Source organism: Mustela nigripes, chromosome 3 (genome assembly GCF_022355385.1).
Source record: "Mustela nigripes isolate SB6536 chromosome 3, MUSNIG.SB6536, whole genome shotgun sequence".
NCBI classification, from domain to species: Eukaryota; Metazoa; Chordata; class Mammalia; order Carnivora; family Mustelidae; genus Mustela; species Mustela nigripes.
In genome coordinates, this window is record NC_081559.1 from 137,037,091 (window position 1) to 137,064,798 (window position 27,708).

At 38.8% G+C, this 27,708-nt stretch overlaps 1 protein-coding gene across 1 annotated transcript in view; it reads right to left on the reverse strand.

The window, feature by feature from the left end:
* Positions 1–927: 927 nt before the first annotated feature.
* The window catches only part of TRPA1 (transient receptor potential cation channel subfamily A member 1), a 64,678-nt gene continuing 37,897 nt past the window's right edge, over positions 928–27,708 (reverse strand). The window contains exons 18-28 of the mRNA XM_059392879.1: positions 25,016–25,086; positions 17,492–17,654; positions 16,630–16,719; positions 13,591–13,760; positions 11,899–12,028; positions 11,091–11,273; positions 8,169–8,237; positions 4,417–4,527; positions 2,778–2,780; positions 1,785–1,882; positions 928–1,138 (exon numbers count right to left, since the gene is read on the reverse strand). Of these exons, the coding sequence (XP_059248862.1) occupies positions 928–1,138; positions 1,785–1,882; positions 2,778–2,780; positions 4,417–4,527; positions 8,169–8,237; positions 11,091–11,273; positions 11,899–12,028; positions 13,591–13,760; positions 16,630–16,719; positions 17,492–17,654; positions 25,016–25,086 (1,299 nt within the window). The remainder of the gene's footprint in view (positions 1,139–1,784; positions 1,883–2,777; positions 2,781–4,416; positions 4,528–8,168; positions 8,238–11,090; positions 11,274–11,898; positions 12,029–13,590; positions 13,761–16,629; positions 16,720–17,491; positions 17,655–25,015; positions 25,087–27,708) is intronic.

Sequence of the window (27,708 nt, forward strand, 5' to 3'; positions counted from 1 at the left end):
GACCACCCTTGCATCCTGGCAATGGATTCCACTTGACTGTGGTGTATGATTTTTTTTTAATGTATTATTAGATTCAGTTTGCTAATATTTTGCTGAGGACCTAGGTCATTAGAAATACTGGCTTGTAGTTCTCTTTTTTTGTAGTATCTTTCTCTAGTTCCATGTGTGATGGAAGTATTTTTACAAATCTCAAAAAACTAAGTGTAGTAAAAAGTTCACACAATAATCAGTGGGGTGATTTTACATTTATTAGATTTTATAAACTTTACATTTTACATTTATATGATTTTACATTTATTATGATTATTAGAAAATCAAAAATATAGAAACAGCACATACTATCTATACCTATAGTAAAATTCATGCATATAATGTCTATTAATTTGGATCTCAACTCAAAGTGACATCAGGTGTGTTAGGAGCAGCAAGAAGGGTGTGGTCGTTTATTATAGTTGAAACGGAGTACACAGTGTTCCACCCACAGGTTCTTACAACACACACACAAAAAGCATACCCAATGGTATAACCTAATATAATACTTTATTGTCTAATACATTACATATTACATAATTATCAAGCAGGAATCCAGTATTGACATTTGTATTCTAGTTTAAGAGTTACATTTACTAGTCCTCATTAAAATGTATGTTCTAACAAGTCAGTTTTCTACTCAAATAATGAGAAGTGAAGTACAACTTGAACTCATTAGTAAGGATATTCTCTCTATGTTCTAACTGGCATAAAATATGAATAGAGAGAAGGTTTATTTTACAAAGAATACAGGAACCATCCTTTCATATGTAGTGAAATCAGAGTCCTAGTTCTGCTTTTTTCTCACTTTTGCTAACCTGGAAATTGGACCCAACAGGGTCATGCAAACTCCCCCCGCCCGCCCCCCCCACCCCCGACAGGAAGCCCCACTGCAGCCTAAGGCAAAGGGCTGTGGGTCTTTGTCTTTACAGCTTTCAATACAGAATTCCACTTGCTATTCCTTTGTTCTAACTGTTCTTTTTTAAACCTATCTTGAAAAGAACTATGGTTATCTTCATCCTCTGTCTCAGAGATGATTTCCATCTTCTGAATGATGAGTTTGATAAGCTCATGCTGTTTTTCCAGAAGAGAAGTGAGATCCTTCAGCCTAAAAGGATATGCATGTCTCGTGAATTTACTATCAATGATCCTTTCAGTCCTTGAGTGTAGAGAAGCCTAGGTTACGAGAGGTGTTCTATATCCAATGGGCTCTGTCAGGTCATAGCTTTGTGGTAGTCCTAACCCTTCTAAGCAATACACATTTTTTAAGGTTAGGTGTTCTTCTTAAGGTCGGGCTGTTAGTTCTTGGCCAGTTTACTTTTGTTCCCATTCTAAAGATTAAAATGCTGTTGCACAGAAAGAATAAGCAGCTTATCCAAGGTCACAGTTAGTAAGCAGTTGAATAGGGCTTTAAACTCAGGTGAATAAACTCTAATGCCCTAATGCTTAGCCACTGTACACTATATAGCTTCTCTAGGAATCTTCAAAATCTTTCAAAACTTTGATGTATGAATTCAGATGGCTCATGGGAATGCAGTTTAAGATACTGACTAGAAAACTGATTGTTGAACTGCAGCTAATAAATTGTTGGGTCTCAAAAATTTCTCATGATTCTCAAAACACTACGACATCAGTCACCTAAAGTATGACTTAATATATGAGATAAACACAAATATACAATATAACCTTACACTAGACATCATTATTTAAATGTTTTAAGTTTCTCAAATACAGAAATAAAGAAAAACACATACCGATACTTTTGCTTCAATATTTCTATTTCTAGAGATGTGTCAACATTTGGAATTTCTTGTCTTGTTTCTTTGGTGTGAAAAAGAAAATGAAATATACGCTGTGGGATAAACGATGAATAGTTACTCAGGTTGAACTCAATTCAGGAACTATTTCTTGAACGTGTGCCATGATTCAGCACTGCATCAGGTATGCTAGCACGACAAATAGCTAAGACATGGCTATGGCCCTTAAGGAGCTCACAGTTTAAGAGAAACTGGGAGAGATTATGCTGAGTGAAATAAGTCAAGCAGAGAGAGTCAATTATCATATGGTTTCACTTATTTGTGGAGCATAAGAAATAATACAGAGGACATGGGTAGATGGGGGGGAGAAGGGAGTTGGGGGAAATTGGAAGGGGAGACAAACCATGAGAGACTATGGACTCTGAAAAACAATCTGAGAGTTTTGGAGGGGTGGGGGTGGGAGGCTGGGTGAGCCTGGTGGTGGGTATTATGGAGGGCATGTATTGCAGGGAGCACTGGGTGTGGTGCATAAACAATTCTGGTACACTGAAAAGAAAATAAAAAAAGAAACAGGCAATTGCTGGATCACTACTGGGTATTTACCCTAAAGATACAAACGTAGTGATCCAAAGGGACACGTGCACCCGAAAGTTTATAGCAGCAATGTCCACAATAGCCAAACTATGGAAAGAACCTAGATGTCCATCAACAGATGAATGGATCAAGAAGATGTGGTATATATACACAATGGAATACTATGCAGCCATCAAAAGAAATGAAATCTTGCCATTTGCGACAACATGGATGGAACTAGAGCGTATCATGCTTAGCGAAATAAGTCAAGCGGAGAAAGACAACTATCATATGATCTCCCTGATATGAGGAAGTGGTGATGCAACATGGGGGCTTAAGTGGGTACGAGAAGAATCAATGAAACAAGATGGGATTGGGAGGGAGACAAACCATAAGTGACTCTTAATCTCACAAAACAAACTGAGGGTTGCTGGGGGGAGGGGGGTTGGGAGAAGGGGGGTGGGGTTATGGACATTGGGGAGGGTATGTGCTTTGGTGAGTGCTGTGAAGTGTGTAAACCTGGCGATTCACAGACCTGTACCCCTGGGGATAAAAATATATGTTTATAAAAAATAAAAAATTTAAAAAAAAATAAATAAATAAGTAAAATAAAATACATTAAAAAAAAGAAACAGGCATATAAAAAGCTATAAAACAAGTCATGCATATTATAATAAAGTACAAGCTATACAGATTAGAAGGAGAAAATAAGAGTGGAAGACTGCTTATGAAAAAGTATAACCAAATTATCTTATATTTTATTATGAAAAAAGCTCATCATAAGTGGTGGTATTCCATACAAGATTAATTGTTCTCTAAAACCACACCATTATCTAACACAACTGAATTTCCCATACGGATGTTTCTGAAATGCTATTTTAATATAAATTTTAAAAATTTAGTGTCTTTTAAACCATTGATAGACTGGAATGGGTCAAGGACAGAAATGAAATGACCAGAAATGAGGCAATTCTAGGAATCCCGGCAAGACAAGAGGACAGTGCACACAGGTGATCCGGGAAGCCTAATAAACCAAACATGGGAGTCCCTGGGTGTGAGCAGTCAGCAGGGGGGAAAAGAAACATCAAGGATGACATCTCGCACAAGCAAGTGAATGGTGTGGACATGAATTGAAAGAAACTTTGAAGAGGAAAGAGGCTTTTTCATTCTTTCCCTGCAGGGGGAATAAACATGGGAGAAGTGAAAAATGTGAGTTTCTTTTGCATGAGTTTGTTCTGAATATGCAGAATTGAGGTACCTTGAGACATACCAGTAAAGAGTCACGGTAGACAGCTGGACATAGGAGCCTGGAACTCAAAGAGAGTTTTAGGCTAGGGAATCAATTGCTGAGAGCCTTCTGTGTTTTAGGAGTAGTCACAACCATGGATATGAATGCAATTAAACAGGGAAATAGTGTAGATAGAATAAAGCCTAGGCCAATACTCAAATTGACTTTATCATTTCATGACCACACAATGGAAAAGTAATAAGCAAAGAATTGAGAAAAAAATATTCATAGAGGAGGAAGCCCAGGCATGGCCAGGATTAGCATCTAGTACTTCTGATCCTTAATACAGTCCTTTTCCATTATAATGCAGTGGCTTGCTTAGTCTTGGACACTTAGTATATTGTCTATAATGTACACTCCCCATGCACGTGTATGTGTGTGTGTATATATCTAAGCATAGGTACATATGTGCTCTATATTTGCAGATAGACCTATTCTTTGCACGAATTATGTAAGTGGCATGTGACTAGGAAAAATGAAGCGTACACTGTAGGAAAGATACAGGGCACAGCCAATCACCCACCCAAGCACCTGCCCTCACAGGGATGTGGTACACATTTAACACAGATGTTGTGAATGAGCCAGTAGGACAAATGCCTCCTTTCCAGGGCCCTTCACTTTCTCACTATGGGTTAATCAGGCACTTAATTTTTTTTTTTTTTAAATCACAATTACTTCTTTTCCTAAGGGTACCCTTAAGGATAACACCATGAATGAAGGTCAAACAGTATCATGTTACTGATGCCGATATTTTTCACATGTACTTACCAATAATCCTGAACATCTGGGTCTGTTGGGATACACAATGATGGATTTCTGGTCTACTCTGCGTAGGAACCAGAGGGGCAGCTTCTTCTCTAAGCTGGTATGAAGTTCCACCTAAAGTGCAGTTTGGATTGATTGAGAGGAATTATTAATAAGCATCTGGAATTTTTACACCACAGGAAAGCAACCATTAGCACAGCGAACTGAAAACTGACTCTGGTGCCCTGCTTTACGCACAAGCAGCCGGGCTGGCCAGGTTCGCCGCCTCTCCACTCTGACAAGATGGGGGCCAAGCAGTCTGCAGCTGAGGCAGACTGCTTAAAGAAGGAATTCAATGGAAGTGAGCAGATGGTCACTCTTCAGGGACGGTGACTGACACCACCCACAGAAGACAACTTGGCCTGTCCTCTGGGGTGTCGTCCAAAATGCACATCTGTGACAGGGGAGGAACTCGTGCTTAGATGGAGGACCATGACCGGAGCCAGAGGAAGGAATACAGCTGGTGCATCGAAGACTAATACTCCACTGACTTTTCACGATGTGCTATCGGGTGCAAAATGATTTATCCGTGACCCATCTTGAGTCTAATAATTTCTATTTTCAGAGATACAATCATTTGTGTCATTTAATGGGTTTACCTTGAGTTGACATTTTACTTTTTATTTGCCAAATTTATCTTCTACTCATTTTTTGTAGTTCTTTGTGTCTGTTTAGATATGTTTATTGTAATGACCATGTAGGTGAGAGTTTGCTCTCTAAGCTAAGACCACTGGCTTTTTTATATATGGGCACTTCAGTGGCTCACATCCACAAATGGTGAGATGCTAAGAACTTCCCTGGCCACCTGTTTAAAACACTAGCCCCTCTCCCACATAACACACTCTATCTTGCTTCCCGTTTTTATAGCACTTACCACCACTTAACATGCTCTATATTGGTTCTAGTTTCAAGAACAGCTATGTTTTCTTGTATTTTATTCACAACACCAATTAAAAATTTTCTTTGGGTTTCTATAATAAATAGTTTCCAAGGTTCCTCTTCCCCTTGGGTCTTAAGAGCAATATTCCTTTCCACTTACAATATACATTTTTTCAGAGGTCACATGTTATCATTCACTTACTTGATTGAAAAAGATTTATTCAAGTCTAGTGCCTGCCAACAGACAAAGCACATGATATATCTTAACCCTGTTCATTTTTTACATAGGACCTGCCAGATTTCCTTCCTTAAATATGGTCCTGGGGAGGATGGCAAGCAGAGCTTCAAGTCCAACCTTGGTGGGTCTGCTGGCACCCACCGAGCATGGCTCCTGTGGGCTTAGGACTGATCTGCACCTCCTCCACCTGGTGGCTTTCCCACGCTGGAGGTAAGTGAGTTCCATGGCTATCCCTCGTGATGTGCCTGTCCGTGTGCAGTGTTGACAGCTGCCAGCCTGTACTGGAAATGGGATACTAATGTGGAAAACTACAGAGCTCCAAGCTCCTCACGATACAACTCCTGTCTTTGAGTAACTATTCCATCTCCCAGCATGCACTTCCCCAGGGACCTCTCTGTCCCCCACTTAGGTCTGAGAGGACTCTGTGAAAAGATCAAATGTCCCTCTGTGAGAGGGCTGCTGCCATCCCCTTATGCTCTGGTTCTGATGTGGCCTCACACTCAGGTTGGACCTCACAGAGTTGTACATGGATTATAGAAATTTGCTTAAAAAAACAACTTAGGGGAAGTAAGAGAATGGCTTCCTGGTTTTCTAGCCAATGCTCTTCGTGATCCAAAACAAGGCAGATAACATAGGAGCACTTGCTGTGCCCGTTTCCTTTATAAGCCCTTTTGTTGCTGTGTTTCAGGGAAGAGGTCAAACCTAATACAGAATTGTGCTTTTCCTATTAACCGTATGAACTGGTTAGCTGTATTAACCATGTTGTTTAGTGGACTTCCGCAGACATCTTATGTAGTGCTATTGCTTGTATTGTTCTTTTTATTTACTTTCCTTGACCTTTTCAAGAGTCGTCAGTTATGAGGTACTGCGGCATGCCTGCGAGGAGGTTTCTGCATCTCTTTTCCTTTTCTTCCTTACGTCCCTCAAGTCCCACACCCCATCTTTGTTACAGTAGGAACTGGTCAGTTAGCTCTTCCTTTAATCTTTCTCCACCAAATAGAGATAATAACTGATCATCTTAAACGCCACTTTCATTTTGTTCTCATTCTTCGGAAAAGCTAAAAGCGTCCCACGCACTAACGAAATAACTTGAAGCACTTCCATCATTTACTGCCCTTTCTTTCAAAGCTAAGGTTTTCTGAGGTGCCTGGCTGGCTCAGACTATAGATCTCAGGATTGTGAGTTAAAACCCCAGGTTGGCAGTGAGATACTACTCAAAAATAAAATCTTAAAAAAAAACAAAAACAAAGCTGAGGTTTTCCTTTGCTATTTTTTAATAAAGCCCTCTATAATCCTGAGTAGCCTTAGTGCTCTTTAAGAGCCATCCTTCTAGGCCAGGCAGCCCTTCACCCCTCCTTAGCCACTTCTCATTCTGCCTTCAGCCCTTTGCTCCTGCCGGATCCCGCCCCTCTGGACCGGCCTCACTGCTCTTCTGAATCCTATCTTTCAAGGTCTGGCTCACATGCCAACTCTTCCATGTAGCATTTCCTTAACTGCGTTCCCATTCATTTTTTGGACCTAACACTTTAATCAGTTAATTTATATATTTTTGTTCTTTAAATGTGCCAAGCCCTCTGTAAAATGTACAACTTAGTCACAGAACAGAGACTTGAAGCACGGTTCTAAGTTGACTTCGACGTTTTACACTCTGAATGTTCTGTTGATGTGCTCTCTAATTAGACTTCTTTTACGTATTAAAGTTAGCAAATAACTGGATGACTTTGGGCTGGGGTTCTGTGTTCACTCATGCTAAACTGGACTGTGCTCCACACGTGTCATGTACTGGAACACTGTTCAGAAATAAACATGTGCTCATGGATAGCTGAGTGAGTGACACAGAAGAAAGCAGTGTGACAAAGAAAAGTGAAGAAAATAAAGTTAAATCTTACCATGAATTTGTCTTTCTCTTGAACTGGCCTAAGTTTCTGAATGTATATGTTCAACTGGTCATCAGATATTTTTGAAGCATCAAATATTCCCATTCAAATTTGAAATTTAAAGACAAGGCAAATAATTACAAGGCAAATATTACAAATGCAAAATAGTTTTTCATTGTGTAACAGGAGACCACCTCACAGGATTCAGCAGCCAAGGACCCACCCAGAAGCCTCTGACTCGAGCGGATTTTACATCGAATTATTTAGAAAGATGTCAGGGATGTGACAAAGGAACAAAATCTCCTGGATGCAGTGAACGTCACTTCAATATAACCTGTGATGTGGGAACCTTGCAAGACTAGGGCCAGAATACCAGGATCCTTGGAACAGTGGGGCTGTGACAAGACAGAACACCTCACACCTGTCACATCCTTATTTAGCAGCTAGCTACCTGTTTGGCCACATGCTGACATTAAAAGAGGCCCGGATAATTTCTCAGTTTCTCTGCTGAATTTTTTCTGGAAATTGTTTCCTCATTTCTGAGTCTTTGACTACAGCAGGTACTACAAAGAATGGGCCCAACAAGCACTATACGGTGTGAAACTTCTCAGCACTAACAAAATATCTGTTTTAAATACTGTTCACAGAAATCAGCTATGCTCATATGTGAATAATTAAGATGGTGTTAATTTCGAGAAGTTTTAAATAAATGCAGTACCTACCTGCATAGCAATCCTCTTCAACAATGCATGCTTCTGGACCTCTGCAATGTCGCCAACGGCCAAACCAATCTACAATACAACACAGCACTGAGTCATCACCAGTTTAGTGACACCTAAAAATGCACTAAGATCTCTTTGGCTGCAGTGGGGGAGTGAGCATGTAACTGCCTAGTAGTGACCCCAACAGGGCTAACACCTCTTGCAGCACACCGTAAAGCCTATACACCTTGGTCACAATGGTAGCCACATGGGTTCACTGATTTTAAGTGTTATCATAAAACACTAGGACACCCATCTGAAATTCATTTTAATTTAAAATAAAAATTTGTTATTTTTGGAGAGGACGGGGTGCTAGAGTATCAAATGCCACTAGGGTAACCACGCAACACGGTTGCAAACTCCAGGAGCTGGGCCTCTCTAAGGTAAACAAGAGTGACTTGACAAATGGAAAAGTTAAATGGCAAACCGAGGTGATGCAGAAATATATGTCTTACATAGGTTTGACAGGAAGAGGTACACTTCAAGGATGGGTGTGGCTTTGGTAACAAACAAAAACAAACAGGAACTGCGTCTAGAAATCCGTGGCTTCGTAGAATTAGGTGAAGGGAACCTGTCAGCTTAGTTCTACTTAATCCCAATGAAATCCACTTACTTACATGAGCTGACACGTATCTGTTAGACAATCAGTACCCGCCTATGCTGAACCAGCCTCCTGGATGCTGATGTTCTCAGAAAGTCAAGTAAACTGCATAAGGGAAGGGCTCGGTCTGTCCAGGTCACCACTGTATGCCCAGTGCTTAGAACCACAGCGGGGACAGAGCAGGAACACAAGACAGCTACTGAGTGAATGAGCAGCGAGAGTATACTCCAGAGCATGCAGACTAGCACTGGAACCACATGTAGTCAGCAAGTGGGCTTTACTTGGCAGGATAATGTTTTTTTATTTTTAATTTGGAAGCCTTTCAGTGGGCATTCTCTCTAGTTTATATCAGCCTCCATCAAAACCCAGCTGTCTCATACTGAAGATACTTGCCTAGGATCTGAAGACGTCTGATCTTGTGAGTCAGAGAGTAGATAACTTACTATTTAATTATAGCTAACATTTGTTTAATGCTTATCATGTGCCAAGCATCATTTCAAGTGCTTTGTATTAGCTCATTTTCTCTGCATAAGCTAGAAAGTAGGTTTTATGACATTTTTCTGATTTGTGTCCCCAAAATATGAAAACACAAGGAAGGGGCATCTGATTCAGACCAGGGTGATGGCAGAGAGGTGTTGGTTAAGATAATCTACCTAGGAGAGATGATGCTTGAGCTGAGTGTTGGGAGCTTAGAAAGAGTTAACCCAAAGTGGGGGGCCTTCCAGGAAAAGGAGCAGCTTGAACAGAGCCCAGAAAGCCCACAGAAAAATCTGGCACACTCAGTGAACATTCACGGTACATGTCTGGGTAAATCCTGCCAACAGCGGGGAGCTGAGTGAGATCTGGGTAAGAATCAGATCATGAGAACCCTTGTGTGGCATGCTGATGGATTTAAACTGAATTGAAGAGTCCTGGGGATTAAAAAAGATAAAAAATGATGAAAAAAGCAATTTCAGCTTTTCCTTAGAACATCTATGTGATGACAATTGGCAGGAAGGATTAGACAGAGAAGTGAGACAAGAGAGCCTCTTCGGGCTACTGCAACTTTATGGAGGAGGAACCATAAGGATGTAAGCCAACTGGAAGTAGGCATTTGAGGCAAGTATTTACTGGGAGAAGAGAGGGAAGGGCAGAGCTGAATCTAGAGTATCTTCCAGTGATCTGAGTCAGATAACCAGGAAGGTTCTACTGAGAGGAACAGAAGGGCTCGAAGGAAAGAAAACATTGACAGTCTTGGCTCTGTTGGGTTTAATTTTCTTCTGGGATGTGCAGGTAGAGATGGCACCCATGTGTGTACTACTGCTAGGCCAAATCCTCTTCGAGATGATTATCTTCTAAAACATAAGTGATTCTAAGGGAAGAACGTGGGCTTTATGTCATTCTTTATTATTCTTAGTGCTATCCTTTATTTTTCTAGGTCAACAGCATAAAACACTGGAGTTGCATCAAGTAAGTGAATCAAAATATTAAGTAGTTGATATTTTCTTTTCTTTCCAGAAACACCATAGAGCACAATCTCTGGTGTATAGTCAGACTCAGTAAGTGTACCGAATGTATGCATAAATGGATAAGGGAAAAAATGCACTGCAAAGTCAGCTCAGGCATTTCATGGACCTGGGATGTACTTCTGTCTGCACTGGCTAAGACACCCATGGCTGGAGCAGGTTCTCTGTGAAGGGCACATCTGTGTCTGTTGAGGACGTTCAGCCTGTAACTGGTTTAGAAATGGCACCTGAATGCCACAGATGCCCTCATGCCTGAGACTCTCTTCCCCACTTGACTCTCTGATCAATGAGAAATTTAAAGGCAGAGATGAGGTTTTAATCCTTCATTCCACCAAGATCTCTGCGATGCTCTGACCTCCCACCCAAACCCAGACCAGCACAAACACCATTCATCTTTATTTCCTTATTCTGCTTTGTAGTTCCTCATAGCATTTTTTTCATCCCCATGACGTTATATCACATGTTTATCTACTATTTAACTTCATGACTAGCTTATAATGTAAGGGCTGGGTATTGGTCTATTCACCACTGTTTCCCAGCACCTGGATCACTGTCTAGATTCTTCATAGGTATCTGCCAAGTGAATGCATCTTGGCTGGCATCCTCTGGGCCTCATGCTGTGCCTGGCACACCCAGGCACTAAATGAATGTTGAATGAATCGATTTTATAATAGTCCCTTTTTCCTTTCATGAAGGGAGTTAAAGGAGGCAAAGAATAATGGTCATTGCTAAATGCCCCCACATGATCAACAGGAAATATAAGGAAAGATTACTTACAAGTAAATTCATGAGCACAATTGGAACAAACATGGTAAAGGCAATAATCTGTATAAAGGACAGAACTGGATATGCCAATTCGTTTCTCAAAAACGGTTCTAAGAAGGCATCACGGTAATTAATGTCTCCTAGCATCATGCTGAAGGTCTGGATTATAGAAAGCAATGGAGTGCTGAAAGCATCCTGAGAAAAGATGGTAAAAGTGAAATGCAAAATGCATATAAGGAAAAAACACTTCCCGAAGAGTAAAATAAAAATCATATTTAGAATATGTTTTTAAGTCTCAGGACTATAACTACTGAAAGTGATAAGAACTACTAATAAGCTGACAATAAAGTCATCAAAAAGATCTTTTCTGCATCTATAACAAATCATCATGCATTACATATAAACTTTTTTTTAATGTTTTAGATAAATTTTTATTTATTTAAATTTAGATCACAAGTAGGCAGAGAGAGAGAGGGGGATCACAATTAGGCAGAGAGAGAGGGGGAAGCAGGCTCGCCTCCGAGCAGAGAGCCTGATACATAGCTCGATTCCAGGACCCTGAGACCATGACCGGAGCCAAAGACAGAGGCTTTAACCCACTGAGCCACCCAGGCACCCCTATATAAACATTTTGACAGTGGGAAAAAGTCATTGAGTTAGATGACATTTTTTCCTGTGGTAAAAATCATTTGAAGGCAATTTTATCAGATTAAAAAAAAACTATTACATTACTATTAATGTTCTAGGCTGTTCAGATTTAAGTATAAATATATATTCGTAACATTCGCATCAACAAAATCAACTAAGGTAGCTGCCTCACCTGCAAGCTCAGGAGGACGTAAAAGCTGAGACCAAAAGCCAGAAGAAGGAAGACAAACACGACCGTAGACCTTAACAAAGTTTTCACAATTACCTCCAACATAACAATGAAAATTCCACAATTTTCAAATCTAAGAAAATGTAAAAATTAAAGTATGTATTTACTTTTCTGGTCAAATTGTATTTCACTCAGCGTCAATATTTATCATGCATTAGTAACTGCATTCCACAGATGAGTAATGGAGACCAGTTACTTTCAAAAAGGAGACATGAGAAATCAAGCATAGTTGTCTCATTTTCAAACTGTCAAAGGGTTTTATTTTTCCTTCTTGTTCATGTTTATCTTTGTTTTACTACTTGACCACTAGGAATCACTTCAAACAAAGCAGGAGAGAAAAATCTCCTCAGGATCATAGGAAGTGCTAGCAAAGCCTGATAAAGGGATCCTAGAGCTGAGTTAGGAGATGCATCCAGTGGGGACTCTAAATGAGCTCACACACCTGAAGGGCGCACTCACATGATTTACAGGACCTCCTGACCTCCTGAGGTTTCCTTTCTCTCCTACAAACCAAAATTGTGAAATGTTTAGAGAGAGGATGGATGTGTCCTCTATCCACCAACCTGGACATTTCCTTTGGCAAAGACAACTTGTTAAAGGGGGAGTCATGAAACTTTAAAGATGAAAGGGACTTTAGAGGCCTCAGAAACTAAGTTCCCAAAGCTGTCCAAGAACTCGCTAAGGTCACTGATAATAGCAAAGCCAAGGGAGTGGCAGCACCCAGACTTGCCTTGAAGCCTCTTGACTTTCAGACCACTGTTCGTCCCACCATACCTTGTCCTTTCCAAGGGGCTGGGCTCAGCCCCACTGCCTTGTGCTTGTGAACAGTGATGCAGATGATAGAGTAGGAAAAGCGTGGTCCCTGGGGTTAGAAAGGTGTAGGCAAAATGTCCTCTTACTGGCTGAGATCCTGGGAAAGTTACTTAACTCACACCTTCATTTTCTTCTCTTATATACTGTGAGTAATAACATTTACCCTCTGTTATTGTAAAGATTATATGAAATAACACTATCCGGAGGTAAGGGAGCTTAGTCCTTTTCCCCTCTCTGTAATTAGTTTTCTAACTTATTTTTTCTTGTATATCATTATTATTCCCTATACTTATCACTTCATTTTGATTGTTTTAATCTAAAGCAAATTCTTACCAAATAATATGAAGTAAAGCCAAGAATAGCTAATACTTTTATTTCCATTTACTCCCCACATTTAACCTAGATTTGTTTAGACCAGTGTTTCTCGACCCCAGGTGATTTTGCAATTCAGAAGAAATGGATAATATCTACATACTCTTTTGTTGTCACATAGTAGGGGTGTTGCTACTGTTTATCTAATGGGTAGAGGCCAGAGATGCTGCTAAACATTCTTCAATGCACAGGGCGGCAGTTCCCCCACCCCCCACATCAAAAAATTATCTAGCCACAAATTTCAGTAGTGCCAAGGTTAAGCAATCTTGGTCTACACTCTGAGCTCCAAACCTTCCTCACTTTTTCCTTTAGTATATAAAAGGTATCTTCATAGTCTAAAAACAATTGGAAAAGGAATAAGACAATTATAAATCTATGGTACTTCAAATAGTTGTTCCTTTAATGTTAAAAATACCTAAGGGATACAGAAAGCATTCAGGCTGGCTTTACCTCTGAAGATACAGTAAGAAGTTCATCCAGTAGAAGTATATAGCAATTGCCCCACACTGCCACTGCACAGAAGCTGGTATACCAACGAATAAGGGGGACACAAAAATGATGCTTGTTGTGTAGATAATCCATTCAACTGCATTGGCGTTATCCAAAATATAGTTCCTTTTCTGAGGTTGAAAAGAATTCAGAATTACCACATGTAGAGTCCAAGCATCTTAGAGTCCTGGCATCTTACACTCACACACACACACGTTGACCAGCAGCAACATTTTTGTGACACTGCAGTTGGGAGAGGTTTAGGACCAAGGACCCTGCTCCTGCCACCCTTGACTGAACTCAGAGCCCAGGTATGGACCAGTACTGGAGATGGCCCAGCCTCTTCTGTTGACCTGGCACGCTTTGGAAATCTGATACCTAAGGAAATTCAACAAGTTTCTGACTTTCTCTGTAGAGTTCATTCCTTCTTAAGGAAATTCCTTGGTAGCAGCAAGTTGGTTTAGATAATTCTTTTCTCCCTATGTAAGGACATATATGTGGATTTCTCAGGATACAAATAAACTGAAGCTGCTTCTAAGGGGATTTGAGGCCTGTGCTAAGACTTAATGACCACAACAATTTGAAGTCGTGTCCTACTCTTAAAGATTTCATGTTTTGGACATCGAATTTCCTCTAGAGGTAATGATTTTACTATCAATAAAAAAAGGTGGAGACCAACTCTGTTACAGAAATCATGTAACTTGATAGTTTACTTTAAACTATAATCTGTAAAAAATGAAAATTATGACAAGATTAAATAATGTGCCCACAAAAATTAAAGTTACAATGAAACAATATAGTCTAATTCTCCAAATTGTGACAATTTACTACAACTATAGATAGATATACACACACACCTACATACACATACATATACACACATATATGTTTTTGCAATGTATAGTGTATCAAACAAATGTGAAGCACTGTAACTATCATTAACATATAACAAGGTAAATTTTCACATAAAATGAGGTATTGTATAAAAGAGACACATCTTATAAAAAGATGCACAAAAAAACCCAAAATGAATGAAAGACTTTAAACCTCCACACTGAGAAATAAAAGATTGATGCCATTTATTAGTCAAAGTAAGGACCTGTAGATAATTTACATAGTTCTTGAGTCTGATCTGAATTTGGTTCACCCATTTTAAAAAAAGGTATGAAGCAAAAATTATGCTATAAAGAGCTCCAAATTTTATTATAACTTGAAAGTTTATCCAATAAAGAAAAGCATTCTTTTTTTAAAATTTTATTTATTTATTTCACAGCACAAGCAGGCAGAGCAGCAAGCAGAGGGAGAGGGAGAAGCAGGCTCCCTCCTGAGCAAGGAGCCCAACACGGGGCCGGATCGCAGTACCCTGGCCTCAATCCCAGGGCCCTGGGATCATGACCTGAGCCAAAGGCAGTCACCTAATCAACTGAGCCACCCAGATGCCCCTGAAAAGCATTCTCATTAAGAAAGGAATTCAAGGGGCGCCTGGGTGGCTCAGTGGGTTAAAGCCTCTAATTTGGCTCAGGTCATGACCCCAGGGTCCGGGGATTGAGCTCCACATCGGGCTCTCTGCTCAGCAGGGATCCTGCTTCCCCCTCTCTCTCTGCCTGCCTCTCTGCCTACTTGTGATCTCTCTCTGTCAAATAAATAAATAAAATCTTAAAAAAAAAAAGAAAAGAATTCTTTAAAAAAAAAAAAAAAAGAAAGGAATTCAAAGAAAAACCCAGTTGAAATAGAGTCATGGACCAAGTAAGTTCTTTATAAATGCTACATTCAAAAATATCAAATTCAAAATCTGTGATGTCAGCAAAATATCTAACTGATATGAGAGAAAATACAGAGAAGGCATTCATAAGTTCATTTGTGGCCAAGCAGACCCATATGGACTAACTAGTACAACTAGAACATCTTTACTTCAATTCTGTCAAATAGACACCATTTGATGCAGGAGTCTTATCTAAAATCATGTGATTTCTACAGTTTGAAAAGTTTATGCTTGGTATTTCTAATCTACACATTTGTCAAGATAAGCAATCTGACATACATTGCTCCAACAATAGTTTAAAAAATAATAGTTTAGCAATTTATGTTCTGTGTACTAAAATATTTGCAGAAGATATGGACAGACACTTCTCCAATAAAGACATACAAATGGCTATCAGACACATGAAAAAATGTTCATCATCACTAGCCATCAGGGAGATTCAAATTAAAACTACATTGAGATATCACCTTACACCAGTTAGAATGGCCAAAATTAGCAAGACAGGAAACAACATTTGTTGGAGAGGATGTGGAGAAAGGGGAACCCTCTTACACCGTTGGTGAGAATGCAAGTTGGTGCAGCCTCTTTGGAGAACAGTGTGGAGATTCCTCAAGAAATTAAAAATAGAACTTCCCTATGACCCTGCCATTGCACTCCTGGGTATTTACCCCAAAGATACAGATGTAGTGAAAAGAAGGGCCATCTGTACCCCAATGTTTATAGCAGCAATGGCCACGGTCGCCAAACTGTGGAAAGAACCAAGATGCTCTTCAAGGGATGAATGGATAAGGAAGACGTGGTCCATATACACTATGGAGTATTATGCCTCCATCAGAAAGGACGAATACCCAACTTTTGTAGCAACATGGACGGGACTGGAAGAGATTCTGCTGAGTGAAATAAATCAAGCAGAGAGAGTCAATTATCATATGGTTTCACTTATTTGTGGAGCATAACAAAAAGCATGGAGGACATGGGGAATTACAGAGAAGGGGATTGGGATAAATTGGAAGGGAGGTGAATCATGAGAGACTATGGACTCTTAAAAACAATCTGAGGGTTTTGAAGGGGTGGGGAGTGGGAGGTTGGGGTACCAGGTGGTGGGTATTATAGAGGGCACGGATTGCATGGAGCACTGGGTGTGGTGAAAAAATAATGATACTTTTATGCTGAAAATAAATAAATGAAAAATAAAATAAAATATTTGCAACTTTAGAGATATAAAATGTATTGTGTACCTGTTGGAAAATTTGGACCACTTCTTTGCAATATCCAAATATACTTGACAAAAAAACTAAAATCATGCAAACTTTTATAAAATATGAATTCTGAAACAGAAAAGTACAAAAGTTATGAAGGATATCAAGTAAAACAACACTTAAGCATCTTCATAATTTCTACTACTAAATATTTGTTTTTCTTCTGCTTTATTCATACACATTGTTCATATTTGCTCTAAACAAAAAATTACTGATACAAATATAAAGATAACTCATCCTCATTTCGTAATGTCTTTTTTAAGAGAGATTCAAAAATCACCAAACAAATTCTAAAAGAATACTAATCTGTAGACCTATGTAAAAAAAATTTTTTTTACTATGGTAAAATACACATAAACATAAAATTTATCATTTTCAAATTTCATATTTTACAGGTACATTTATATTTCAAAATGTGTAATTCTGTGACATTAAGGCAACCACCACCATCCATCACCATTTAGCTCCGTAACATTTCACCACCTTCAAACACAAACTGTATCCACTAAGAACCACTTCCTCTCCCTCAAAATCCCTGACAGCCACACATCTACATTCGTAGACCTATTTTAAAGTTTTATACTTCAGCATTAAAGTTAGCATCTCATACATGTCAATTCTTTTTAATTTACAAATTCATTTATTGATCTATTTATTTATAGTCCCTCTCATTCCACAAAAGATTTTAGTAGAAACTGTTCATATATTAATTCTACAGTCTACTTTTAATAAAATCTTGATAGTTCAGATTTATTATGAGGTTAGTATTTCTAAGAAAAAACAACACTTTTGATAATATTTTATTTTAAAAAGTTGAAATATGAAGACCAATCAAAAATACCTTAGTGTCTAATATTTCTGAATGATCATGAGTTTCATTGATGATTCCAGTTGAGTTGAAAGCCATACCTGGCTTTATACTGGTAACAAGAAATGTCATAGGTAGGAGACCAATACAGTAAGATCCTAAGTTCATAACATGGGCTCTAAACCCATAAGCCAGCCTACAAAAATTAAAAAAAAAACACAATTTTAACAAAAATATATAAGATAACCCATGGAAGAAGTAGTTATAATCCCTCTCAGAAATCTATTTGGTAAATTCATTGAACTTCACAAACAAGGTCTTCAAATTCACCATTTTTCATTTTCAGAAAAGGAATCTCAATCTCAACTTCCCAGAAAATCCTGAGTTATTTAAAATCTCTCACCAATTAATGGAAAAACAGAGACTTTAGCTCATATTTTCTGACTTCCACACTGATTGCTCTTCTTAGGTACCCCTCTCACTTCACTGTCCATTAAAATGCAAGGCTCAGGAGTGCTTCTTTATGTCTTCTATAAGGATTTCCACCCCTGAAATGTCTCATTTAATGTCAAAGATAAACATTTTTTAATAATTTTTTATTTTTTTTTAAATAAACATATAATGTATTATTAGCCCCAGGGGTACAGGTCTGTGAATCACCAGGTTTACAGACTTCACAGCACTCACCATAACACATACCCTCCCCAATGTATATAACCTCACCACCCTCTCCCTACCCCCTTTCCACCAGCAGCCCTCAGTTTGTTTTGTGACATTAAGAGTCTCTTATGGCTTGTCTCCCTCCCAATCCCATCTTGTTTCATTTATTCTTTTCCTACCCCCTAAACCCCCACGTTGCATCTCTACTTCCTCATATCAGGGAGACCATATGATAGTTGTCTTTCTCTGACTGACTTATTTCACTGAGCATAATACCCTCTACTTCCATTCACGTCATCGCAAATGGCAAAATTTCTTTCTTTTGATGGCTGCATAGTATTCCATTGTGTATGTATGTATATATATATACATACATACACACACCACCTCTTCTTTATCTGTTTATGGACATCTAGGTTCTTTCCATAGTTTGGCTATTGTGAACATTGCTGCTATAAACATTTGGGTGCATGTGCCCCTTCAGATCACTATGTTTGTATCTTTAGGGTAAATACCCAGTAGTGCAATTGCTGGGTCATAATGTAGCTCTATTTTAAACTTTTTGAGGAACCTCCATGCTGTTTTACAGAGTGGTTGCACCAGCTTGCATTCCTACCAACAGTAGGAGAGTTCCCTTTCTCTGCATCCTCGCCAGGATCTGTCATTTCCTGACTGAATTTTAGCCATTCTGACTGGTATGAGGGGGTATCTCAGTGTGGTTTTGATTTGTATTTCCCCGATGCTGAGTGATGTGAAGCACTTTTTCATGTGTCTGATGGTCATCTGGATGTCTTCCTTGCAGAAATGTCTGTCCATGTCCTCTGCCCATTCCTTGATTAGATTCTTTGTTCTTTGGATGTTGAATTTGATAAGCTCTTTATAGATTTTGGGTACTAGCCCTTTATCTGATATGTCGTTTGCAAATATCTTCTCCCATTCTGTCAGTTGTCTTTTGGTTTTGTTAACTATTTCCTTTGCTGTGCAAAAGCTTTTGATCTTGATGAAATCCCAATATTTCATTTTGGCCTTTGCTTCCCTTGCCTTTGGTGATGTTCATAGGAAGAAGTTGCTGCAGCTGAGGTCGAAGAGGTTGCTGCCTGTGTTCTCAAGAATTCTGATGGATTCCTTTCTCACATTGAGGTCCTTCATCCATTTTGAGTCTATTTTCATATGTGGTATAAGGAAATGGTCCAGTATCATTTTTCTGCATGTGGCTGTCCAACTTTCCCAACACCATTTATTGAAAAGGCTGTCTTTTTTCCACTGGACATTCTTTCCTGCTTTGTGGAAGATTAGTTGACCATAGAGTTGAGGATCTATTTATGGGCTCTCTATTCTGTTCCATTGATCTGTGTGTCTGTTTTTGTGCCAGTACCATACTGTCTTGATAATGACAGCTTTGTAATAGAGCTTGAAGTCTGGAATTGTGATGCCACCAACTTTGGCTTTCCTTTTCAATATTCCTTTGGCTATTTGGGGTCTCTTCTGGTTCCATATAAATTTTAGGGTTATTTGTTCCATTTCTTTGAAAAATGGATGGTATTTTGATAGGGATTGCATTAAGTGTGTAGATTGCTTTAGGTAGCATAGACATTTTCACAATATTTGTTCTTCCAATCCATGAGCATGGAACATTTTTCCATTTGTGTCTTCCTCAATTTCTTTCATGAGCACTTTATAGTTTTCTGAGTATAGATTCTTTGCCTCTTTGGTTAGGTTTATTCCTAGGTATCTTATAGTTTGGGTGCACTTGTAAATGAGATCGACATCTTAATTTCTCTTTCTTCTGTCTTGCTGTTGGTGTATAGAAATGAAACTTATTTCTGAGCATTGATTTTATATCCTGACACTTTACTGAATTCCTGTATGAATTCTAGCAGATTTGGAGTGGAGTCTTTTGGGTTTTCCACATATAGTATCACATCATCTGCAAAGAGCGATAGTTTGACTTCTTCTTTGCCAATTTGGATGCCTTTAATTTATTTTTGTTGTCTGATTGCTGAGGCTAGGACTTCTAGTACTATTTTGAATAGCAGTGGTGATAATGGACATCCATGCCATGTTCCTGACCTTAGTGGAAAAGCTCTCTGTTTTTCTCCATTAAGAATAATATTTACGGTGGGTTTTTCATAGATCCTTTTGATAATATTGTGGTATGTGCCCTCTATCCCTACTCTTTGAAGAGTTTTGATCAGGAAGGGATGCTGTACTTTCTCAAATGCTTTTTCAGCATCTACGGAGAGTATCATATGTTTCTTGTTCTTTCTTTTATTAATGTATTGTATCATACTGATTGATCTGCGGATGTTGAACCAACCTTGCAGCCCTGGAATAAATCCAACTTGGTCGTGCTGAATAATCCTTTTAATGTACTGTTGGAGCCTACTGGTTAGTATTTTGGTGAGAATTTTTGCATCTGTGTTCATCAAGGATATTGGTCTGTAATTCTTTTTTGATGGGATCCTTGTCTGGTTTTGGGATCAAGGTAATGTTGGCCTCATAAAATGAGTTTGGAAGTTTTCCTTTCATTTATATTTTTTGGAACAGTTTCAGGGGAATAGGAAATAATTCTTCTGTAAATGTTTGGTAGAATTCCCCTGGGAAGCTGTCTGTCCCTGGGCTCTTTTAGTTGGGAGATTTTTGATGACTGCTTCAATCTCCTTACTGGTTATTGGTCTGTTCAGGTTTTCTATTTCTTCCTGGCTCAGTTGTGATAGTTTATATGTTTCTAGGAATGCATCCATTTCTTCCAGATTATCAAATTTGTTGGTGTAGAGTTGCTCATAATATGTTATTATAATTGTTTGTATTTCTTTGGTGTTGATTGTGATCTCTCCTCTTTCATTCATGATTTTATTAATTTGGGTCCTTTCTCTTTTCTTTTTGATAACTCTGGTCAGGAATTTATAAATCTTATTAATTCTTTCAAAGAATCAGATCCTAGGTTCATTGATTTGTTCTATTTTTTGTTTGTTTCTATGTCATCGATCTCTGCTCTGATCTTTATTATTTCTCTTCTCCTGCTGGGTTTAGGCTTTCTTTGTTGTTCTTTCTCCAGCTCCTTTAGGTGTAGGGTTAGGTTGTGTATTTGAGATCTTTCTTGTTTCTTGAGAAAGGCTTCTACCGCTATATATTTTCCTCTCAGGACTGCCTTTGCTGTGTCCCACAGATTTTGAACTGTTGTGTTTTCATTATCATTGTTTTCCATGAATTTTTTCAATTCTTCCTTAATTTCCTGATTGACCCATTCATTCTTTAGAAGGATGCTGTTTAGTCTCCATGTATTTGGGTTCTTTCCAATTTCCTCTTGTGATTGAATTCTAGCTTTAGAGCATTGTGGGATAAAAATATGCAGGGAATGATCCCAATCTTTTGATACTGGTTGATACCTGATTTATGTCCCAGGATGTGATCTATTCTGGAGAATGTTCCATGTGCACTAGAGAATAATGTGTATTCTGTTGCTTTGGGATGGAATGTTCTGAATATATCTGTGATGTCCATCTGGTCCAGTGTGTCACTTAAGGCCTTTATTTTCTTGTTGATCTTTTGCTTGGATGATCTGTCCATTTCAGTGAGGGGAGTGTTAAAGTCCCCTACTATTATTGTATTATTGTCAATGCATTTCTTTGATTTTGTTATTAATTGGTTTATATAGTTGGCTGCTCCCATGTTGGGGGCATAGATATTTAAAATGGTTAGATCTTCTTGTTGGACAGACCCTTTAAGTATGATATAGTGTCCTTCCTCAGCTCTCATTATACTATATGGCATAAAATCTAATTGATCTGATATAAGGATTGCCACCCCAGCTTTCTTTTGATGTCCATTAGCGTGGTAAATTGTTTTCCACCCCCTCACTTTAAATCTGGAGGTGTCTTTGGGTCTAAAATGAGTTTCTTGTAGACAGCATATTGATGGGTTTTGCTTTTTTATCCATTCTGATACCCTGTGTCTTTTGATTGGGGCATTTAGTCCATTTACATTCAGGGTAACTATTGAGATATATGAATTTAGTGCCATTGTATTGCCTGCAAGGTGACTTTTACTGTATAATGTCTCTATTCCTTACTGATCTACTACTTTTAGAGTCTCTATTAGCTTAGAGGACCCCTTTCAATATTTCCTGTAGAGCTGGTTTGGTGTTGGCATATTCTTTCAGTTTTTTTTTGTCCTGGAAGCTTTTTATCTCTTCTTCTATTTTCAGTGATAGCCTAGCTGGATATAGTATTCTTGGTTGAGTGTTTTTCTCATTTAGTGCTCTGAATATATCATGCCAGTTCTTTCTGGCCTGCCAGGTCTCTGTGGATAAGTCCACTGACAATCTAATATTTTTACTGTTGTATGTTACAGACTTCTTGTCCCAGGCTGCTTTCAGGATTTCCTCTTTGTCGCAAAGACTTGTAAATTTTACTATTAGATGACAGGGTATGGACCTATTCTTATTGATTTTGAGGGGGATTCTCCGCACCTCCTGAATTTTGATGCTTGCTCTCTCTGCCATATTAGGGAAATTCTCTACAATAATTCTCTCCAATATACCTTCTGCTCCGCTCTCTCTTTCTTCTTCTTCTGGAATCCAATTATTCTAACGTTGTTTCATCTTATGGTATCACTTATCGCTTGAATTCTCCTCTCATGGTCCAGTAGTTGTTTGTCTCTCTTTTGCTCAGCTTCTTTATTCTCTGTCATTTGGTCTTATATATCGCTAATTCCTTCTTCTGACTCATTTATCCTAGCAGTAAGAGCCTCCATTTTTTATTATACCTCATTAATGGCTTTTTTTTATTTCAACTTGGTTAGATTTTAGTTCTTTTATTTCTCCAGAAAGGGCTTTTATTTCTCTGGACAGTTTCTCTAATATCTTCCATGCCTTTTTCGAGCCTGGCTAGCACTTTGAGAATCGTCATTCTGAACTCTAGATCTGACATATTATCAATGTCCATATTGATTTGATCCCTAGCCTTTGGTACTGCCTCTTGTTCTTTCTTTTGTGGTGAGTTTTTCTGCATGTCATTTTATCCAGATAAGAATATATGAAGGAGAGAATAAAATACTAAAATGGTGGTAAAGACTCTAAGAAAACGTGCTTTAAACAAATCAGAAAAGACCCCAAATTGTGGGGGTGGGGAGCAAGGGGGTAAAAAAAGAAGTTCAGGAAAAAAATTACAAAAAGAAACCAAATAAAGAAAACAAATATATATATATATATATATATATATATATATATATATATGTTGGACTGGTGTATAGAGCAGAGTTACCCACTTAATTTGGGGAGTATTTTGGTTTCTTAGAAGAAACTACCTCCCCAAATTTTAAAGAATGAAAAACATATATAAGGGTAAACACAATGAAGGGATGGAATATGACCATAAAGATAATTTTTTTTTTTTAACTTCTAAAAAAGGCGTTGATAAGTTGGTTGGGAGAATAAAGAATAAAAAAGTGGACAGAATTTGCTCGGGCTGGAGACTAGAACAAGCCTGGTGTTAGATTTAGTGTGTATTTTGATCTATTAGAAGAAGCTGTACCCCAAATTTTTTAGAAGAAAAAACCCTATCTGTATACAAAAAATAAAGTTAGTACAACGAAGGATAACATATGATTATAATAATGAAGCTTCAAAAAAATTTTTTTATGAAAGGTATTAAGATAAACGTTAAAAGAAGAAAGGGTAAAAGTTAAAAAAAATTTAGCAGCAGCAAAAAAAAAATTTAAAAATTAACTTTGCAAGACTAAAGATTTATGGGGAGAAAGCCATGAATTCCATGCTTTGCTTCCTCCTCCTCTGGAATTCCACTGTTCTCCTTAGTAAGTGAACTTGGTCTTGGCTGGATTTCTTGTTGATCTTCTGTGGGAGTGGCCTGTTGTAGTGATTCTCAAGTGTCTTTGCCCCAGGCACAATTGCACTGCTCTTACCAGGGGCCGGGCTAAGTAATCCGCTCGGGTTTGCCTTCGGGAGCTTTTGTTCCCTAAGTACTTTCAGTAGAGTTCCGGAGGACGCGAATGACAATGGCGGCCTCCCAGTCTCCGGCCCAGAGGAGCCAAGAGCTCGGGCCCCACTCCTCAGTGCGCCCTCAGAGAAAAGCGCTCAAGCACTCCTGTCTCCCTGGCCTCTGGCTGTGCTCCAAGCTCATATAGCCTGTGACCAAGATTTTCTGTCTCTGGCACACAGTTCTGCCTAGAGTCTCCAAACCCCGCAGATCCCTGAGTTCTTCCAAGGGGGGTCTCCCCAAATTTTGTGGGGACCCTACTCACAGAGCAGTGGCCTGTGCCACGGATTGTGGCTCAAGGTAACCCCGACCTGAGAGCTCACTCCTCCGCTCTGTCTCTGTAGCCGGCTTCCCTGTTCTAATACCTGCAAGCTCTGCGACGATACTCAGACACCCCCGATCCTTCTATGACCCCACAGGACCTGAGACCAGTCTGTCCCCATGGGGGCTTCACCCCGGGATGACCTCTGCAGCGATGTCCCTCAGTGGAGCACACTTTTTAAAGTTCTGATTTTGTGCTCCATTGCTCTGCTGCTTGCCCGGATCTTCCTGTCACTTTGGATTCACTTCTCTGCTGGTCCTACCTTTCAGAAAGTGGTTGATTTTCTGTTTCTAGAATTGTTGATTTTCTTCTCTTCGATCTCCTGTTGGATTTGTAGGTATTCGGAATGGTTTGATAAACTATCTAGCTAATCTCCTGCTACTTGATGTTGTCTCAGCCTGCTACTTCTCCGCCATCTTGATTCCTCTCCCAAACAACATTTTTAATACCAAAATTTGCCTTCAACACATTTCTTTTTCAAAGTATAAAGCATTAAGATAATAAAATCTAAACAATTAATAAGAAGATTTTAAACAAACAATGGGGCATTTTTAGAAAGAAATACTACTTACTACCTACCATTTCATAAGTAAGTATTCTTTACATACAGGATGGTTGAGAAGTTCTATGCGGTTATGTTGTACCATTACCTGAGAAATAAGAAAAGATCAATCAAAATAAATCCTATTAAACTATTAACACAAGTTAAGCTTTTTCTTTGTTTTATAATTTTATTTTAATATTATAAAAGTAACACTTTTTATATGAAAGTCTGAAATATCAAAATTATAGCAAGAATGTATATTTTGAAAAACAAGCTAGAGAGAACCATTTTGTACATGTGGTTATTTGATTCAGTTTGTCTCTTTCAATTTCTCATTAGTTGAGATAGACTAAGCATTTTAATCTCATACAAAATTACAACTGGAAAGGATATTAAAGATAAAGAAGGAAGCTCTACACCCTGTTTCTTTCCTTGAAGAAACTCAGGATTATCTTTCTAGAAGAATTTTTTTTTAAGATTTTATTTATTTGTCAGAGAGAGAGAGGGAGAGAGAGTAAGCACAGGCAAACAGAATGGCAGGCAGAGGCAGAGGGAGAAGCAGGCTCCCTGCCAAGCAAGGAGCCTGATGTGGGACTTGATCCCAGGATGCTGGGATCATGACCTGAGCCGAAGGCAGCTGCTTAACCAACTGAGCCACCCAAGTGTCCCTCTAGAAGAATTTTAAATAGTATAGTACACATAGTCATTAAATTAGCTTGTAGATTATTAAGTTTTCATGAATTATTGGGAACTACTAGTATCCATTTCAAATTTTTTTTTCTTAGTTGGGGTGGGGGGGAAGAAGAGGGAAAGAAAGAATCTTAAGCGGGCTCCACGTCCAGTGTGAAGCCTGATGCAGGGTCTGATCTCACATCCCTGAGATCATCACCTGAGCCCAAATCAAGAGCAGACAGTTAACTGATAGAACCACCCAGGTGTCTCCAAATTAATTTTCAATTATTCAATAAATACATAGAAGAAGTGATGTCAGCAAGATGGAACAGAAATCCTAGACCCTCCTACACCCATGGAGAGAAGAGACATCAACTTAATAGCAATACCCGGAAAACTATCTTTGTGAGAAATACAGAAACCAGTTAAGAGGTTCGGGCACCCTGAGTGAGCCTGTAGCCAAGAAGAAGCACAATCAAAGACAGCAGGAAATTCATGGCATTTATCGCCACACTCCCTCTCCCATCACGGAGTAGTGAGATTAAGAGAAAATTCCTAACTTCTAGCTTCTCCCTGAGGAGGAAAGAGAGGTGTGGAATGTTGTAACTTTGTGGGGAACTTTCCAAGGGACAGGTTTCTGTCTTGCCTGAATCTAAGCACTGACAGGTCCATCTAGACTTTCAGACTTCTGTGCACAGTACTTTCCTATGATGGATCAGCTATCCTTCCCAAAGAACCCCTCTTGGCTCAGGTTTGTCGTGTTTTAAGGCACTATTCAATCTTGCCAAAAGTCCACTAAGTGCAGTGTATTTATTCAAGCAAGCTGGGTTCATATAGATTATTCCTAGTCCGTATCTTATTAAGCATATTACTTTTTAGAGCCTACAAAGATTTTATTTTCTCCTATTGTCACTCTTGTGGTGAAAACAATACACTCTGATAGAGGTATTGCCTATTCTTTAAATTACAATTTAAAAACCTCCACATACATACACAAAAATTCTCCTAAGTATAGCTGTTAAGTATAGTTACTTTTAGGTCATTTGGCTATTGAGTCTGAACTATAGTAACAACTACAAAACATAACATACTCCAGCAGAGCTAAAACTCTTTGCATAAAGCTAGTATGCGAGTCTGTTTCCACTGCCAGCCCTGTGGGCATAAAGTCCATGTGACTCTGAATCTTTCCTCTTCCAAATACTCACTAAGACTTCTAGATAACCACTTAGGTGATGGTTGATACCATGGTCTGTACCAAAGTCTTTCATGCAGAAACATTAATTCATTTAAAGTGAATGAAAATTCCCAATTGGTCTAGACCAGGGCTGTCCCATAGAACTTACTGTAATGATGGAAATGTCCTATATTTGTGCTGTTCAATAGAGAGCCCCAAGACACACAGTCTACTGAGCACTTGAAATGTGGCTACTGCAAATGAAGAAATGAACTTTCAACTTTACTTAATTTTAATTAGTTTTAAGTAGTCACATGTGGTCAGTGGTTACCTATTAGCACAGATCTAGACCCTAGACCCCATTTGGAAATCTAACCCTCAAATAGGTTTTCTTTTGCTAACACACAGTGTTAATTTGTTGCCAGTTTTTATAAGCTAGGCTGCCCTTCCCACATGGCACTAATTTGTTGATGCCAATAGCTGATCTCTTTTTAAACCATCCAGTAACCTGTTTCCTCTGTAGTTGTGTTTGAGACCCCTGATTTAGATGCAGTGGATCATATTGGCATGGTTTTTATTGTCCCATCTGCTGGAAATATAAAAGTCCTCTTTGGAATAAGAGCTGGTTTGATGTTAGGTCTCTTGGGCAATTTGGGTCTATACTGTATATGCTGGGCCTGCTTTCAGATTGGGATCATTCTTCCAGAATGATCGAAGTGGTTCTGAAAGGTCAGAGTTTACCGTGGACCCCAGTGGTTAGCTGACTTGGAAGCTATGACTGTAAGTTATCAACCTTGAATTTTCCCATGGTTTTGCATGGAGGAAGCTCTGAAATATATATGTTTATATTTAGGTGGACAGAGGTGGGGAGCAAGTGCCATC